The sequence below is a fragment of the Chrysemys picta genome, chromosome 11 (assembly GCF_011386835.1).
Source record: "Chrysemys picta bellii isolate R12L10 chromosome 11, ASM1138683v2, whole genome shotgun sequence".
In the NCBI taxonomy this organism is placed as follows: Eukaryota; Metazoa; Chordata; order Testudines; family Emydidae; genus Chrysemys; species Chrysemys picta.
The window spans coordinates 63425196-63444889 of record NC_088801.1 but is presented as its reverse complement, the minus strand read 5'-3'; the positions used below and the strand labels follow the sequence as shown (position 1 = coordinate 63444889).

General features: G+C 43.4%; 1 protein-coding gene across 5 annotated transcripts in view; it reads left to right on the top strand.

Moving 5' to 3' along the window:
• Positions 1–19694, top strand: part of PTH2R (parathyroid hormone 2 receptor) — a 99061-nt gene that overhangs the window by 70928 nt on the left and 8439 nt on the right. For all 5 annotated transcript variants that reach the window (XR_010591367.1, XM_005306086.5, XM_024109206.3 and 2 more), the window contains one exon: positions 15057–15123. Coding sequence is in view for 4 of the 5 variants with exons in the window: in XM_005306086.5 (XP_005306143.1) it covers positions 15057–15123 (67 nt within the window). In the remaining variant the exon portion in view is untranslated. The remainder of the gene's footprint in view (positions 1–15056; positions 15124–19694) is intronic.

Below are 19694 nucleotides of genomic sequence, written 5' to 3'. Positions count from 1 at the left end.
GGGGGTGGATGGGGCAGGGGCCCGGGGGGGGGACGGGGACGTCAAGAACTTTAGGTAGGGTTAGCATGCATCCGCATACATTACGTAGTGTATGTAATATATCATTTTGTTATTATTTATATAGTTATGGAAAGTAAATAATACATAGAAGAAATGAAAGGTGTTTTTTTTACGTTTTTTTTTTTTTTTTAATCATCCCTATCGGGGCCCCGCCTAAAATGTTCGAATTGGGCCCCGCCCTTCCTAAAGCCGGCCCTGGTGCTGCACATAAAGCGAGGTGGTGTGAAAGGGCTGTCCTGTAGCTGAAGTCTCCAGGAAGGGGGCTTTCAGGCAGCATACATTGCATGGTAACTACGCCACCCAAGGAGAAGACGTAATATCTCACCCTCCCCATCCCCCACCCCCGTTCCCATCTAGCTCTGCTAGCTGGGGCACAGTGATGGCAGTAGGACATGTCCCTAAATTCTGCATACCCGAAAGGGGAGCTGGGCATGTACTCATCAGATGCATTGTGGCTGGCTCATGGACATGGGGACCAGATTGGGGGAAAGGTGCCCTGCATCCTTTCCTTGTGCATCCACACGAGGGCCAAGCAGCCAGACCCGTGATGGGGTTTTAACTGAGGAACCTTAAAGGACATATATAAAAATCCCCCAGCAATTCAACAGTGGACCTCTAGTTTTACAATAAAACAAAACCCATTGCAGAACCCTCTTTCCATTGTGTTATAAGATTCATTGCACTTAAAGTCTGTGGTAAGGAAGAAAGCAGTGACATCTGAGGTGACTAATGAAAATTGTCATTGCCAAGGAGAGACAGCTGTACCTCTACAGGAAACAAAGGGTAGCTGCTCCTTTAATGTAGAAGGTGCGTATGAAGCTTTGATGTGAAAATTCTATAAAGAAGCCACTGTTCCCATTCTTGCCGGCAATTGCAAGTGTTATCTTCAGCCTTGACCACTGGAGGGCTGCTGTTTTGCAAGGGTACAGCATGAGTCACGGAAGTGGCGGTGTGACCCCATGTGCCAGGTCACAATGTGCAGAGTGGCCTGCGTGCATTATAAACCCACGCTGAAGCCTCCCCCGGCCACTTTCCTTCATGCAGCACATCAAGGTGAAAAAAAAATGCCTTTGAAACCTGAATTATCGACCCAGCTGTCACAGAGTAAAATATTCCAAAGACATATAGGGCCTGATCTTCAGTCCCCAGATAGGACCAGATTTTGTGCATGTGCAAGTGAGCATCTAATTTGCATGCCGCTCTCTGGAGGAGCCCACACAAATCTCTAATTTGCCCTGGCATATTTATTTTATTGAATTCCATGAGTGGATTTATGGTATATTTCCACTAATAGAGCTTCTGCCAAGGAGTATTGGGCCAAAAATATTGAAACTTGGATACTTCAAAGACCATACTTAGGCATGTAAATAAGTGATCTGCTCGTTCAGCAGCCTGCTCTTCTGTTGGAACTGGGTTTTTTTTATAAATTGTATTGTGCAGCTGTTGATATATTTTCAAAGGTGCTCAAACACTCACCTCTCCGACTCCTGTCAGTGGGACGTACAGATGCTCAGAACCTTCTGTTTTCCAGAAGCTGGGAATGAGCGACAGGGGATGGATCACTTGATGATTACCTGTTCTGTTCAGTCCCTCTGGGGCACCTGGCATTGGCCACTGTCGGAAGACAGGATACTGGGCTAGATGGACCTTTGCTCTGACCCAGTATGGCCAATCTTATGTTCTTAACCTTTGAATTTACAGTCTTTGGAACAGCTTGGGATAGATATGGTCAACCAATGAAAATCATGAACACTGATATTGTGGTGTTCTAATGGAAAAAAAGGAGAACTTATAAACCTCCATTAAATACTTCTGGTCTTTTCTCTGTGCATGCACCACAAAAGTCAGAGGCTGTTTATTCAGCTGCAGCACGCAGCTCGCCTTTCTGCTGCACATTCACAAAACTCTGCACTCCAGTGTGAATGGCAACCCTTCGACTTCTCCAAATTTGACCCCACCTCCTATCCAACCCCTCCTGCTCCCTATCCCCTGACCCCATGCTTTGGCACCACAATAGCAAATTTCTCTACACGTTTGGGAACTTTCCTTACAGATTCTTTACCCCATCATGGTGCTATATAGAGATAACGGGGGAAGGGGGAGATGAGAAGCATTTCTCCAGGTTTCTTTTTCCATTCAAAAGTTTGTCCAACTCCAATTTTTTTTTATTTCAAAATTTGAAATTTCAGTGAAATTGAAAAAAATGCTGATCAGCCCATGTGCTCTGTTATTTTGAGTGAAAGAAAACTAAAGGAAGGCACCAACTTTTCTGTAAGTTGCTCAGTTTGCTTATAGTAGGAATCATCGGGAGGAACAATATCGGTCATTCCATTTTGATCTTTGGCAGAGGATGCTGGTGCAGTTTCTTCTGAAGTGTCGCTTACTACCAGCATCCTTTTCACCCAGGATGTCACCATTTATCTTTTCTTGCAAGGCTGATGCAGGATTTATTTATTTATTTATTTGCAGTAAATACTAGATTGAGTATCTGAAAGTTTCTGTCTCCCGCATTCTGACTCACAGCAATCACTTCATCCATGCAAAACTGTTAGCAAGTAGCTCCGACTACTGTAAAAAGGCAAAACAAAACCTAGTAATTCTCCACTGGCAGGTATTGAAAGTTGTGTCAGTTTCCACAGATAGCTTGATCGTTCTTTTACTAAGCAAGGAGAGATTGTGATCCCTGTTGCATTAATGCAGGGGTGGGCAAGTTTTTGGCCCGAGGGCCACATTGGGGTTCCAAAACTGTATGGAGGGCCGGGTAGGGAAGGCTGTGCCCCCGAAACAGCCTGGCCCCTGCCCCCATCAGCCCCCTCCCACTTCCTGCCCCCTGACTGCCTCCCTCAGAACCCCAGACCCATCCAACCCCCCTGCTCCTTGTCCCCTATCCGCCCCCTACTGGGACCTCTGCCCCTAACCACCCCCCCCCCCGGGACCTCAATGCCCCCTATCCAGAATAGGGAGCTGGGGCCCTTTTCCTGCTGGTTTGATTACTCTATTTATCTTAGATGCAAATGTCTTTTGCTTGTAATCAAGCCATGCTGTTTTCTCCTTCACCTATTAGCTTGATCACACTGTTTACCACAGAGGCAAATGCATTATCCACTGGCTCGCAAAGCTTGATGCTGGCAGACCAGTCCACATGCCTTCCTTTCTCTAGGACAAACCTGCTTATCATCTCTACTTGGATTGCTTGGACTCTTGTATTTCACACAAGAATATTAGTGACCAGAGTGTCACCAATTTCCATATGGTAGCTTACAAAATACTCTTTAGATAAATATTATGACAAAAGGGTGTTATGTGTACTAAGTTTGTCAGTCATGGTAACAATTGTAGTTACTGATGGTGAACACTTTGCCAGTATATATTGAGGGACTCATAGGGCCAGTAGCCGTATGACCCTTGTGGTCCCTTCTAACCCTATGGTTCTATGATTCAGACCGGCTGCGATTCAAACAATGCTGCCTAGCAGAGTTTAAGCAAAGAATGAAGAGGGAGAACACTCAACACAATGAAGGTTTCCATAGTCCTTGTTTAGGAAGGCAGCATTCCTGGAAGGAAATATGGGCTCAGATCTTTTACTAACTCATGTCTCTGATGAAGTAGGAAGACTCTGGAGGCAAAGGCTAAGAGCTTGTCTATGTGGCGAGTTAGTGCACAGCAAGTTGGGGTGTAAATCTACTGCATACTAGCTTTCTGCACACTAGGGGCTTGGCTACACTTGCTAGTTAGAGCGCATTAAAGCAGCCCCGGGCACCCTAGCGCAGTACCTGTCCACACTGGCAAAGCACATAGAGTGCTCTGACTCCAGGGCTAGAGCACTCCTGGTACTCCACCTCGGTGAGAAGATTAACACTTGGTGCGAATTGGCTAAAACGCCTGGGCATCAGTGTGAACGAGGCGTTGCATTACTGCGCTCTGATCAGCCGCCGGAAACATCCTATAATCCCCTTAAAGCAAGTGGCCACTCTTGTCATTGTTTTGGAATTACTGCAGGCATGCCGATATGCCCTTTGAAAGCTCCGTTTCTGATAGCCGGCATGCTTATCTGCTCCAAGACAAAGCAACCATTACTGTGGAATGCTGTGTGAGAGAGAAAGAGGCAGGGAGGGAGGAGAGGGGTCTATTGCTGTCTGAACTTACAAGACATCATGCTGACATTCTCTCTCCCCCCCAACACACTCCCTCATTTGAAAAGCACATTGCAGCCACTTGCATGCTGGGATAGCTACCACAATGCACTTCTCTCTGTGGCCGTTGCAAGAGCTGCTAATGTGGCCACGCCAGTGCGCTTGCAGCTGTCAGTGTGGACAGACTACAGCGCTTTCTGTATTGCCCTCTATGAAGGCTGGTTTAACTCAAAGCGCTCTACATAGACTCATAGACTCATAGACTCTGAGGTCAGAAGGGACCATTATGATCATCTGGTCTGACCCCCTGCATGCTGCAGGCCACAAAACCGTCCCTACCCTTCCTTGACTCTGCTGATGAAGTCCCCAACTCCTGTGTCTTAGTGACTTCAATTGGCAGAGAACCCTCCTGCTAGAGATCCCTGCCCCATGCTGCGGAGGAAGGCGAAAAACCTCCAGGGCCTCAGCCAATCTACCCTGGAGGAAAATTCCTTCCCGACCCCAAATATGGCGATCAGTAAGACCCTGAGCATGTAGGCAAGAGTCTCCAGCCTGACCCTTGTTAGCCATTATACTGTTTACCTACCATTGCTTGATATTCCTCAGCTAATATGTTTTACCGTTAAACCATTCCCTCCATAAACTTGTCTAACTTAGTCTTAAAACCAGACAGGTCCCTCGCTCCCACCGTTTCCCTCGGAAGGCCATTCCAATATTTCACCCCTCTGACGGTCAGAAACCTTCGTCTAATTTCAAGCCTAAACTTCCCCACGGCCAGTTTATATCCATTTGTTCTCGTGTCCACATTAGTACTAAGCTGGAATAATTCCTCTCCCTCCCTTGTATTTATCCCTCTGATATATTTAAAAAGAGCAATCATATCCCCCCTCAACCTTCGTTTTGTCAGACTAAACAACCCGAGCTCCTCCAGTCTCCTTTCATACGACAGGTTTTCCATTCCTCTGATCATCCTAGTGGCCCTTCTCTGCACCCGTTCCAATTTAAGTTCATCTTTTTTAAACATGGGAGACCAGAACTGCACACAGTACTCCAAATGAGGTCTCACCAGCGCCTTATACAACGGAAGCAGCACCTCCTTATCCCTACTAGATATACCTCGCCTAATGCATCCCAAGACCGCATTGGCTTTTTTCACCGCCACGTCACATTGTCGACTCATAGTCATCCTACGGTCTACTAGAACCCCTAGGTCCTTCTCCTCTTCCGTTACTTCTAACCAATGCGTCCCCAGCTTGTAGCTAAAATTGTTGTTAGTCATCCCCAAGTGCATCACCTTACACTTTTCACTATTAAATTTCATCCTATTTCTGATACTCCAATTCACAAGCTCATTCAAGTCTCCCTGCAGAATATCCCTATCCTCTTCCGAATTGGCAACGCCTCCCACCTTCGTATCATCCGCAAACTTTATCAGTCCACTCCTGCAATCGGTTCCGAGGTCAGTTATAAATAGATTAAATAAAATGGGTCCCAAAACCGAACGCTGAGGAACTCCACTGGTAACCTCCCTCCAACTTGACAGTTCACCCTTCAATACCACCCGCTGCATTCTCCCCATTAACCAATTCCTTATCCACCTCTGAATTTTCATATGGATCCCCATCTTTTCCAGTTTAACCAATAATTCCTCATGGGGTACAGTATCAAACGCTTTACTGAAATCCAGGTATATTAGGTCCACCGCATTTCCCTTATCTAATAAATCCTTTACTTTCTCGAAGAAGGAGATCAGATTCGTTTGGCACGATCTGCCCTTCGTAAAACCATGTTGTAATTTATTGCACTTGCCATTAACCTCGAGGTCCTCAACTACTTTCTCTTTCAGAATTTTCTCCAGAACCTTGCACACTACAGATGTTAAACTAACAGGCCTGTAGTTACCCGGATCACTTCTTTTCCCTTTCTTGAAAATAGGAACCACATTAGCTATTCTCCAGTCTAACGGAACCACCCCCGAGTTTACAGATTCATTAAATATTATCGCTAATGGGCCTGCTATTTCCCGCGCCAATTCCTTCAATATTCTCGGATGAAGATCGTCCGGTCCCCCCGACTTAGCCCCATCAAGGCGTTCGAGTTTTGTTTCTACCTCGGAAACGGTAATCCCCCATTCTGTTTGCCCCTCTGTCACAGTGCTAGTATCCCTAATACCTTCACTGGCCTCATTAAACACCGACGCAAAATATTCGTTGAGATATTGCGCCATGCCTAGATTATCTTTAATCTCCTCTCCGGTTATAGTCTTCAGCGGTCCTACTTCTTCCTTCTTTGCTTTCTTCCTATTTATATGGCTTTAAAACCTCTTACTATTGCTTTTAATTCCCCTCGCTAGGTCCAACTCTACACGGCTTTTGGCCTTTCTCACTCTATCTCTACATTCTCTGACTTCACTAAGGTAAGTTTCCTTACTGATCACTCCCCTCTTCCAGTCTTTGTATGCTTTCTGTTTCTTCCTAATTGCCCCTTTGAGTCGGTCGCTCATCCAGCTCGGTCTAAATCTCTTGCTTAGTAATCTTTTTCCCTTTTTTGGGATACAGGCCTCTGACAGCTCATGCAACCTTAACTTAAAGTAATCCCAGGCTTTATCTGCCTTAAGATTCATTAATATGTTTGCCCAATCCACTTCCCTTACCAGTCCCCTTAATTTATTAAAATTAGCCTTTTTAAAATTATAAACCCTAGTCTTTGATTTAATTCTGTTACTCCTTCCGTTTAGTTTAAACCGGATTAGCTCATGATCACTGGAGCCCAAGTTGTCCCCTACTACCACTTCCTCAATGAGGTCCTCACTACTCACCAAAATCAAATCTAAAATGGCCTCTCCCCTCGTCGGTTCTGCTACCACTTGATGAAGGAAATGATCAGCAAGCACATCTAGGAACATCTGAGCCCTATTATTGCTACTAGCGTTTGTTCCCCAATCTATATCCGGGAAGTTAAAGTCCCCCATAATTACACAGTTCCTATTAGTATTTACTTCTCTAAACACATTAAATAGTTCTTTATCCATATCCTGGGTCGATCCCGGCGGTCTATAGCACACCCCAAGCACTATCCCTGGGGAGACTCTAGTAGTCCTTTTACCCAGTGTGATTATTGCCCAGACGGATTCCGTGTTATCTATTCCATCAACTATTATTTCTTTACAGCTTATCTCACTATTGACATACAATGCCACCCCGCCACCCTTACCTTTGTTCCGGTCTTTCCTAAACAGCGCATACCCCTCGATACCTGTATTCCAGTCGTGACTGCCGTTCCACCACGTTTCAGTTATTCCTACGATATCCGGTTGCAATTCTCGGACCAAGAGCTCCAATTCCTCCATTTTGTTACCTAGGCTTCTCGCATTGGTGTATAAGCACCCTAATGTATGTTGTTTCGCCTGTCTCCCATTAGTAACACTATATGTTACAGGCCTCTTTGTGTCCTTCCCCCTTATCCTTCTTGTGTCCAATCTCATCTCCCCGGCTATATCTCCTCTTATCTCACTCACTTTTTCAATGTTGGAATCTGGCGTGGAGATTAACTGTACATCTCCCAACCGTCTCCCCAAACTTCCTAGTTTAAAGCTCTTTTGATAAGATGAGCCAGCCTCCCTCCTAGAAGTCTATTTCCTTCCCTACTCAGGTGAAGTCCATCCCGCGAGAACAGCTGTCTGTCCCCGAAAGCCTCCCAGTGGCCATACATCCCAAAGCCCTCCTTATAGCACCACTCCCTTAGCCAACTATTTATTCTTACAATCCTATCAGCCCTTTGCTGCCCTTCCCTAGGAACAGGCAGAATCCCACTAAAGATAATCTGAGCCTCTATCTCCTTGAGCGTCTTCCCCAGCCTGGCATAATCTCCCTTGATTCTCTCTAACGAGAACCTAGCCGTGTCATTCGTTCCTACATGAAGGATTATCAAGGGGTTCTTACCTGCTCCTTTTAGGATCCTTTTCAACCACAGGTCCACATCGCGTATCTTTGCACCCGGTAGACAGCACACCCTTCTGTTCTCCGGGTCCGCCCTGGTCACAGGCCTGTCCAATCTCCTTAGTAAAGAGTCTCCAATTACATAGACCTGCCGTCGCCTGGCAACATTGCGATCTAGTAATCTAGTCTCTGATCCCTCTAGTCCTGACCTGTGTCTGTTCCTATCTTCTCTTATACTCCCCCTTTTGCCTTGCTCTATCCTCTGAGGGCCCAGGTTTATCGCTGTCTCCATCATCACCTCCCCTCTCTCTATTGGACTAGCTGCTCTTCTCTTCTTCCTCAATGTCCCACCTTCAGTCACCACCTGCTGCCCCTCCACCTCGTTATCCAAACACCCAAACCTGTTCCTGAGTTCTATTCCCCCCTCACTGGCCCTCCTTTTCCTTGGCCTGCTTCTCACAGTCACATGCTTCCACTTCCCTTGTTCTCCCCCTTCCATTCCCCTCTCGCTGTCATCTATTACTGTCTCCTCCTGCATCCTAGAGCATTCCCCTTCAGCCCTGCCTTGCCTATCCTCCATCAGCTGCTCAAACCCCCGCCTAAACTCCACCAGGGTATCTACCTGCATCTCCAGCCCCTTAATCTTTTCCTCCAGTAACACTATAAGGCGACACTTCATACACACATACCTTTGTTCCGGGTCCCCTGCTAGGACTATATACATACCACAGCTCCCACATGCTGCCATCTGCATTCTGTCTGCTGCTGCTTGGCTCATGGCTGCTGCAGTCTCTGCCCACAGCACCTGGGGACACAGGGCACACACCACACCGCGCCCTCCTGCCTCCCCCTTTGAACTCCCTCTCAAACTCCCCTGTTAGCCGCCCTGTTTGCTGCCTCCTACATCTGCAAGTGTAAATAAATTAATGGAGATGTCCTATCTCCTAGAACTGTAAGGGACCTTGCAAGGTCATTGAGTCCAGCCTTCTGCCTTCACTAGCAGGACCAAGTACTGATCTTGCCCCAGATCCCTAAGTGGCCACCCTCAAGGATTGAGCTCACAACCCTGGGTTTAGCAGGCCAATGCTCAAACCACTGAGCTATCCCTCCCCTGCCCTAAGTCACCATGTGGACCCTGCTTCTTTGCAGTAAATGCACTTGTGTCAAAGGGCACTAGGGAGCTTTTTGTGTGTGGTAGCAGGGTTCCCAGGGCCAGTTAGTGTATGGACGGCTAGTGCGCTGTCAATTTACACCCCAACTTGCTGTGCACTAACTCTCCATATAGACAAGCCCTAGAACAAAGTCCCCATATTCTATTGTCATGTCACTTTGAGACAAGATGAATACAAATTGGTGATACTTTAAAAAAATCAGATTTTAAACATTTAAATCCGGGATTATTTTTAAAAATAAACCTATTTACGTTGAAATTTCAAATTGACAATCTATGTTAAGGCCTAAATTTATTCTAAACTATTAAAATAAAATACAAAAACTATTAAGCAGTACAAGTTTGCTGCCTAGTTTTTAAGATAGTCAAACCCTGAACTGCTTAAAGTTACTGGCTAAGCACTTGAAACAAGTGTGTGTCTGAAGTGCTAACTCAGCTTTTGACAGCAGTAGTCCCTTCTGCCAGTGCAAAGAGAATATTTCTCCATTTCAGTTTATTCATCTAATACAGTTCAATGACTAGTTCATTCAAAGTTAAGAAACCAATTGGGAGTTGAAAAAGCAAGAAATACTGTTTTCCTCTTGCAATCTATGAATAAAAGAGAAGGTGTGGAAGAGAGAGATCTACTAGTACTAAAATCAAGATGGACATGGTGACCAGAAACAATCCATTCAATTAATTAACTATGGATAATACCTCCTTTGTTTAATAAAGCAGTTAGTTTTAAATGCAAAATGTGCTTTGACAAACTTTTTCTTACATATCCAACACGTTTAAGGTATCAAAGGGGTAGCCGTGTTAGTCTGGATCTGTAAAAACCAAGAGAGAGTCCTGTGGCACCTTTAAGACTAACAGATGTATTGGAGCATAAGCTTTCCTGGGTGACATGCATCCGACGAAGTGGGCATTCACCCACGAAAGCTTATGCTCCAATAGATCTGTTAGTCTTAAAGGTGCCACAGGACCCTCTGTTACGTTTAAGGTAGTTTTATGTAGTAAAAAAAAATGTTCATTTTTAATCAGATTTTAATTTCCATTTAATTAAAACTTGACACGGATCATAAATAAAAATTAATCATCTAGTAAGTAAGAGATGCATCATTCACCATTTTGTAATTGAGAAAAAATAGAAAAACGAAGATTCTGAATAAATTAAGCTATATAATTGCTTCAATAAATGTGTGTAGATATTGTGTATCCTGCTGGTTACCAAAAAGAAGCAACAAATCAGTTACATTTAGTTGCAAATAACATATTTTAATGGTTACCAATGACCATCTTTCTTTATGAAAATAACTGAAAAGTACAAATTGATTATTTGATCCATTATCTTTCTAGGTACTGAAGATAAGCTGATGGGTCTGAAATTTCCCAGGTTGTCTTTATTCCCCTTTTTATAGAGTGGCACTATATTTGCCTTCTTCCGGTCCTCTGGACTCTCTCCCATCTTCCATGAGTTTTTGAAGATAATCATGAAATGGCTCGGAAATCTCGTCTTGCGTCTAATGTATTTGTAGATTGTTTTCTTGTTACCCTTTTATGTCTCTAGCTCGTTTAATCTCATTTTGTGTGTTGGCCTTTCTGATTTTATCCCTGCATGCTTGAATTGTTTGTTTATATTCATGCTTTGTAATTTGACCGAGTTTCCACTTTTTGTAGGACTCTTTTTTGAGTTTCAGATCATTGAAGATCTCCTGGTAAAGCGAGAGTGGTCACTTGCCATACTTCCTATCTTTCCTACGCAGTGGGATAGTTTGCTCTTGTTCCCTTAATAGTATCTCTTTGAAAAACTGCCGATTTGATTGGGCCTTGTGTTATTCTCTTCCAGTTTGGAGTCTTCCAGCTATTTCTTATATTGAAAAATCATCATCAATGAAGTCCATTGGTATGAAATGGAGAGCATTACACTATCCTAATGGAAGAGCAGGATGGGATTTTTGTCAATAAAATGGCTTTTCGTTGGAAAATGCTGATTCATCTAAACCAAAACAGGAAGAAGTCAGTTTTGACAAATGTCTTCTTTTGAAAAAAATTCCAAGTTGTCACAATGACCTGTTTTGATATTTTTTAAAAGAAAAATTCTGGATTTTAGTTCAAAATGACTTTGTTTCAAAATTTAAGCTTATTGTAGTTTTTAAAAGAGTTAAAATTAAAAAAAAAATTTTTTTGAAATTAAACTATTTGATGGATCCAAACTGATCGAATGATTGATTTTGTGATTGTTGGTTAGCAAACGTTTTCAAAATTTTGACTTTTCATTCTGAGTCAGGATGGGGAAAAAAATCTCAAAAGTTTTCCTAGGATGAGAAAACCATTTATCACCCAGCTCTAGTTAACAGTACAATAGTATATATTTCTTTCCCCTCATGTAGTATAGCTTAGTGTAACAAAGTATAGCTACTCAACCTAAATGCACGGAAAATCAAAACTATTGCCACCTATCACTGTGGCTTGTGTGCGCATTCCCTCTACCTCTGTCCGCCTGTCAGAAAGGAGAAAATCACCCTCAAAATTCAGACTAAAAAGAAGGTGCAAATTTTTAACAGTGAGGGTAATTAGCCATTGGAATAATTTAAGGATAAGGTTGATTCTCCATCACTTGAAGTCATTAAATCAAGACTGGAGCCCAGATTTTCAAAGGTATTTAGGCACCTAACTCCTGTTGATTTAAAAGGGAATTAGGTCCCTAACTACTTTTTAGGAGCTGGGCCTGGATGTACTTCTAAAAGATGTACTGTAATTTGAATAGAATGTGTGGTCTTGATGCCAAACTCACTGGGTGAAATTCTCTGGGCTGTGTAATGCAGGAGGTCAGACTAGATCATAACGGTCCCTTCTGGCCTTTAAATCTGTGTATCGATGGGGTTTTGTTGTTGTTGTTGTTTTTTACAGTTTGTCTAAATTCAAACAGCCTTTGTAAAATAAACATACTTTCCCGGTGGAGTGAGTGGCCAGAAGAAATCAAGTACAATATCTTATTAATAAAAACAGCAGCGCTGTTTGGCCGTTACACGCCATATATTGCCTGATTTCTTGCCATTCATGGGTATTCCATAAATTTGCCATCAGAACATAACCTATTCTGCAACATGATTAATTGCCAGATTGACAGCCCCAGAGACTGAAAGGCCTTTATCAAACTGGTGTGGTTTGGGCTCTTGTCATGTCACCATGATTAAACTCTGAGCTGAGGGAACCCCCCCGTCCCGATGGGTGAGTCAGTTCTTGCCCTCGCTGCTGAGTCTTCCAGTGAAGATGTCAGTTGCTCGGGTGGTTTTTGTGATATAGGAATCCGCCAACTTGAAATTGGCTGGAGACCATCAACTGACTTCACAGAGGTCATTCAACAGCACTCAAAAGGAACCAGCTACCAGTAGCAGTAGGCTGTCACTCATCCTGTTCAGTTGGTGACTTCAGTCTCTAGGGCTATCCGTCTGGCTCCTTTCACCAGAGCTACATTCCGTACAGAAAGAAATGATTAAAGAATATAATGTAGTCCACATAAGTTGTGTAGGCACAGGCATTTAGAAGGAACGCTACTGGTGTTTAAACCCCCATTATGAGCAGCAAATAGCCTCCAGCCAGTTCCCACTCTTCTGGCTTTTTTTTATTTGAAAATCCCATTCTTTTTAAATATCTATTTCTGATCACCGACATATGGGCTGACCAGCAGGTGATATAAATCAGCATTACGCCATTGAAGTCAGTGGTTCAACACAGATTGATGCTAGTTGAAGCTCTGCTCTAAGGGTGAGGCCCCTGCCCAAGGAGTGGGGAGACCTGCGTTCAAATCCCCGCTTTGCCATTGGCGTTCTGTGCGACTGTGGAACAGTCAGTCTCTTTGTGCCTCATTTCCCCATCCAGCTAATGTGGATAATAGCCCTTCCCTGCCTCAGTGGGCTGTTGTGAGGATAAATGCATTAGACTGTGAGGTGCTCCGATATGACAGCCATGGGCACTAGGTGGACAATGTAATTACGGATGGGATGGCACCCTGATGAAAATTCAAAGGCATTTCAGCTGTGCTAGCCACTGTCAATTAAGTCAGTTATTCCAGCTGAAAAATAGCCATGCAGACTCCACAAATGATGTATTTTGGGTGTGTTTGGCTGGCATTTGACCCTTTATATGCAATGTAGCTTCATACTAAAACATTGCTTTTTGTACAGGGGCTGAAACCATGTCCAGCATGACAATCAGTTGATATTCTTTCATGTCTCTGTGTGGGTATGATATTACAGACATTATTTTGTCAACAGGAAGAAAATAAGTCCTTTAGAGAGCAGAAGGCACTGTTAACAAGCCTGAAGGGCTAAGAGTCTCATATAGAGTAAGACAGAAAATAATTGTGATGGTCAGACAACACATACGCCCATTCAGCGGGAAGTGAGCGCATAAAATATCCCTAAAACAAGGCCTGATGTTGCTCAAGACTTGCCACTCCAGGCTCATCACTACTTGTAAATTGATGCACCCGTGTTTTGCAATTCATATGCATTATTTACTAACCATGGGCTAGAGTGTGTGACCCTAACTCAGATGGTGAGCACTTAGTCATACCGGGGATCCATTGACATCAATGGGCCAATGGCTGTGAGTAAGCACGTCCCGGCAGGAAAAAAAAGTTCACAACTTATCCCTAAACTGACACATTATTCCTGTAAAACCAATGGTATCTGCATTTAGCAAGTAGTGTCATGGCCTCTGTCGTTAACATGATTACAGCTACAGCTGACCCAACTGTAGCATTTGGGTACGTCCAGACTACCCGCCGATCGATTTATCTGGAATCGATATATCGCGTCTCGTTAAGACGCGATATATCGATCCCTGAACGCGCTCCCCGTCGATTCCGGAACTCCACCGGAGCGAGCGGCGGTAGCGGAGTCGACGGGGGAGCCGTGGCCGTCGATCCCACGCCGTGAGGACGGGAAGTAAGTCGGAATAAGATATGTCGACTTCAGCTATGGTATTTCCGTATCTTAGATCGATTCCCCCTCCCCCCCTTAGTGTAGACCAGGCCTTTGTGATAAAGTATGTACATTGCTTTAGAGTAGCTTAACAGCTGTAATACCTACGTTTATATAAAGAAAACATGCAGCAGGAGGTAAAGGATCGCATCATTTTGGCTTATGTTTTTGTAGAGACAAACTCTGATTCCCTGTACCCTCATCATTAGTCATCAAAGCCCTGCATGTTTGTCTAATATGGCCATTTGGGTTGTATCGGTAAGTCTTGTTTTGCTTCCACTCTCTGTCACTGATCTATCAGCCAAGCACATTTTTTGGCATCAGTCTGAAGCTTGAACTTACGGCTGACATGCTTTTCCTGGTTAAAAACCATGTCTCCAGTCGACGTTCATGAAAGATGCTATCTGGACAGCACTGGCGAATGACGCCTTCTGTGCAACCACTACTGTCTCAACCGTGCCCCGGCGGGATCAGCTCTTGACTAGAGCTTTCAGTCTCCTTGGCCTTTCAATCTGCGATTGCCAACAATTAGTCCCAGTGCTGGGGTAATTGTTTTGATGGTGATGATGTGGCCAGTTTGTTGGTCTTTTCATAGACTGATAGCCTAGCGCTGACTGTTTCTTTTGGCTGACCGAAATCGGTGGCCCATTCGTCTACACGCCTCCAAAATGAGCATGATCCATTCTAGCCAATGGGGAAAAAACAAAACTTAAAAAAAATGAAACCTTTGATTGTTTGTTGCTGTTGTCATTAGTTTAACTCTAGGTATTTGTTGATATCACAGATGCTGGGAGCTCAGTGCCGGCGCTATCAAATGGATTTACCAAGCACCGATATTAGCAGCCATTGGGGTAGGTTTTATACATGCAATGTAGAGTAAATGGTTTATTGGTCATCTGATTTAAAAAAAAAACAAAAAAACACTGTGGCTTTGCTGTAAAAGATACAGGTTCTGAAGTGAAAGTGGGGCGGGGGAGGATGGAATTAGGAGCAGGTTACCTGGCAGCAGCCGCTTCTGTCGTGTTTTACTGAGCCTGGCTCCCCACCCCACAGCTGCAGCCTGGTGCACAGGGCTGCAGTAACCTTCGTGATGGAGGGGCAGCTGGGCCACATTTGAGTGAGCGGCGTTGTGACACGCACACGACTCCGTGCACCATGTCGTGATGCCTGGAGCAGGGGCCTAGGCCCAGCTCTGTGCGTCAGAAGCCAACCCTGCCCCGTGAGTGCAGGGCAGGCTTCTTTTCCAGCCCCGTGTGAAAAGGTGGCACATGACACCTGAAGGCCGCCGGGGGGGAGTGGTCCCCTCCCCGCAAAAAATTAGCTCGGCAACTGCTTATCTCTCTGAAGTGTTGATACCTCTCACAATAAAGAGAACAGCACATTTTAGTGTCGCGGGCAAGAGGCTTTTTGTTTAAGATAAATAAATCCTCTGCATTTTTGTTATAAATTGGCTATTATAGTAGTCAATGACAACTCGTCCTTCACTAACTTACCAACATAATACCATACTACAGATGCAGCTGTCAACACATTGTGCAGTGCAGGAAACAGCTTGACAGAAAAACAGGAAAGGGAGGAAAGCCTTAATGGGCAGCAAGAAGGCACTGATGTTTCATAACATATATTGGAAATGAAAGATCCTCTTTGTAGTTTCAATCTCAGTGCCCATTTTCTCATCTTGAATTTTAGCCCTTTAACATTTCATGGGAATGTCTGAAAAGGCACAGTCTGGGGCAAGGAAGATAGGAAAATGATGTGTGGCTCCAGAAGCCCAATCATGCTGCTCTTCCATGTGTGAAACTCTCATTGAAACTACTGGGAGTTTGGTATGAAGGTAGATTCTTCAGAGGGGATAATGCTAATGAATCCATACTTTTGCTTTTAGAATTGTAGTGCTTGTATCCACAATGGCCCAAGTACTGCATTGTGCACTACTCTTTGTGACCGTAACTTGGCACACAAATAATAAACATAATAATAATACAGCAGCTGGACCTGCCAAGTTTCGTGCATCTCATGTCTATATTTATATAAAATCAGTACGTCATATCATTCATGCTCTATATATGGCCCAATTTTTGACACACATGAAACTAATCACTTGAGCAATTTATTCAAATACAAAAATAAAAAGACTGTCATTTACCAATGCATAGGGAAAACAAGTCTCCATTATCCTAATTATACTAATTAATCTGGCCCATAAAATAAATATTATATTTATACAGAATGTGTCTGTGCACTCCCCTGACATAACTTAAAAATACATATAAAATTATTCCCAAAAATAGCTAAAGAGCAGAAGTGCGATCCAATATAACCCACCATCAGCAATCCCAGCATATTAAAAACATAAATACCCTTTCCCCACCAATAATTCACTAAAGATTACTACTGATCCTCATGGCATGCTGCAAAGTTAGAGTTGGTAGGACAATTTATGGTGGGGGGACACAGGAGGGGAGGGTAGTGTCAAAAATGGCTTTTTAGGAAATTGGAAAACGTCATGACATTTTTTTCTCCCAAATGATCCTGGTGTTTTGAACAACTGTAGAAAACAAAAATGTGCGGTTTTATTTAAGTTTTTGAGATTTGATTTATCATTCTTCCTGTTGGCAACATGGGAAAGGGGGGGAAATGGGAGAAAGGAAAAATAAAAAAAAATCCCAAACGAAAAATGTTCTATAAAAATGTTAAAGAAAAAATTTGGAATGACCCAATAATTGTTCCTTTTCTAAACCAGCAGAACAAATAACACTGTGATATTTTCATGATCGCTTTTTGATCATCTCAACTGATCAGATTTGGTCTGTTTTGGACCATTGAGTTGGGATTGAATTCCAAAGCCACGAGGGCAGAGAACACTCAGACAATAGCTCCTTTTTATTTATACTAGCGTAGCTTTAAATTCAACACGTCTGCTGAGCTCATTTATATACTGTGCAGAACCTGATGTGACACCTTAAAAACACATGAAAATTGGATTTTTTTTAAAGGGCTGCTGCATACGGAATTTTCATTGTGCATCAACCTAACCTGTCAAAGATGCTTCTGTAACCAGGACACACGCATCCTTACACAGTTCATTTTGTTTGCTTCAGCAGAAGCAGAAAAAAAAAGTCCTTGGAGAGCGTTTTCTTCTTCTATTTACATTTACATCCTCCTTCGTTTCAAGACACACTTATTTCTGCTGCCTCGTCCTCATAAAAATTCACTATTAATGGCTACAGCACTGCAGCTATAGCCAGAATCTCTTGTCTTAAGAGTGGTATTGCAATAAATGATCAAATTTGTCCGGAAATTAAAATCTACTTTTCAGAATAATCTGTGATGTAAGGCTTTTAGATAGCTCATTGAAATGTGCTTCAGTCTAGGTACTAGACATGGCCCCTGGTTATTAGCTGCTTCTGCACTTGACACCAAGCTTTTTTACTATTATCAAAATGACACTTTGGTGGGTTTCCAGAGCTATCCCTTTTACTGGGCTCAAAGCACGTCTGTAGTAAACTCAGTGTTATGATAGGTTGGTACAGGAGATCTGGATTCCAAGCCAGCTTGCTTCCCAAATGAGAATGAGCATGGCTGTTTCAACTTGATTGTCAGCATCACAAAACCGTGGGATAGTGGAAGAGGTTTGAAAGGCGAGGACTAGATGCATTGAGAGAACTGTCTGGGGAATGGTATGTGCTGGTCCTGCATTTAGCAAGCCACTATCTCTCATGCCACAATAGCAGTGAAAATGTGGCGACACGGACCCCTCTACCAACTCAGGATTCCAGGCAGCTTGTACAGCCCACGAAAGGGTCGGTGCCACCACATCTTCACTGCTGTTTTTAGATCCACTAGCTAGATTAAAGCTAGCATAGGTATGGCTACCTGCGCTGCAATTCACCTTCAATGGTAGTGTAGACATACTCTCAGTATTTGTACAGTACCTAGCACAATGGGGTGCCAGTCTCAATTGGGGCCTCTAAGAACTACTATAATACATAGAAATAATATTACTGGTGACCCCATCCTATTACAGAACAAATTTTTATCATCAACCACACAGCTCATGTCTCTAGAATAGAACACGGGGCTTCTTTTCAAGCCCAAGAGTAACAGTTTACACAGCTGTTTGCTCTCTGAGTACAAAAGCCACCCAGTTCTACAACGCAGACATTATATCTGATGCATTGGTTTGTTTTCAAATGAGCCTGGAAATATTTCAGGAAAGCCAGGTAACAAACAAACCGGCATAAAAGCTGGGTGAGAGAAATGAAAACAGAGACGAAGCAGATTTTTGAAAGGCACACACCCCGGAAACCAAAAAGAGTAACATCAAAATGAAAGGTTTCAAAAAAACGACGAAGTCACCTTTTTCATATTCTTTTTAGTGAGGATTTTGGGGCTGTTTGTGGGCTAACTTACATAGGTGTAAAAGAGGAGTCACTCCACTAAAGCCAATAGAACCTGATTTGTGTTTACACTGTGGCCCCTCTTCATCTCTTTGGCAATGTGAAGTGGATGTACATTCTCCTTTACATTGATCTAATGGTGTAAAAGGGTCTTCTGTGTAAAGGAGAGTCATGCCCAATGATATCCAGCAGCACAGAACTCGTATAAATGAGATTGGAATCGTGTCAATAAGTCACAGATTTTTAAAGTCCAGAAGGGATCATTGTGATCATTTAATCTGACCACCTGCAGTCACAGGCCATAGAAGCTCAAAGAATTAATTCCTGCTTCACGTCCAATAGCGCTGCTTGCACTATCTGCTAGAAAATCAAGAACGCTTGATTTAAAAAATTCTATTGCTGGAGGATGGATCACATCCCTTGGTATCTTTATGAGCACTGGAACGAGAGCCCCCTGCATACTGTTCTAACTGTGTCCTATTTAGAATTGCTGTAGAAATAAGGAATTGCCAGAAAATAGTGGGATAGGTGCTCTCTGTCAGCATACTCCACCTCACTGCAGTATTTTGAGTGGAATCAATACATTCCTTTGGTGTCAATTGGGATCTTTCACTATGTTTCCAGGTGAAAGTGACAGTAATGTGCGTAATGGACGTTATCATGCTTAACACAGGGAGGGCTTCCTTTCTTCAAGCCCTGTTTCTACAGTCTCGGTAATATATGAATGAACTGTCTGTGTTCATATATGATGCTGTCCAGTTCTTCTCTCATGCCACTGGTCTTGCTCCATTATTGTCAATGGAATTACTTCTGATTTAAACAGCAGGAGAATCAGGCTCAGGCCCTATGTGAATTGATGTCCTAAACTTAGCCTCTGAAGGACCTACAGGAACAAGGAATTCCAAAGCCTTTCACCAAGACCAGCTTGCCTCCAGCTCCCAGATGTTCTGCCTTTATTTCAAAGGTCACAGCAGCAATAAAGGCCTGGTCCAAAGCCACTGAAGTGAATGGGAAAATGCTCC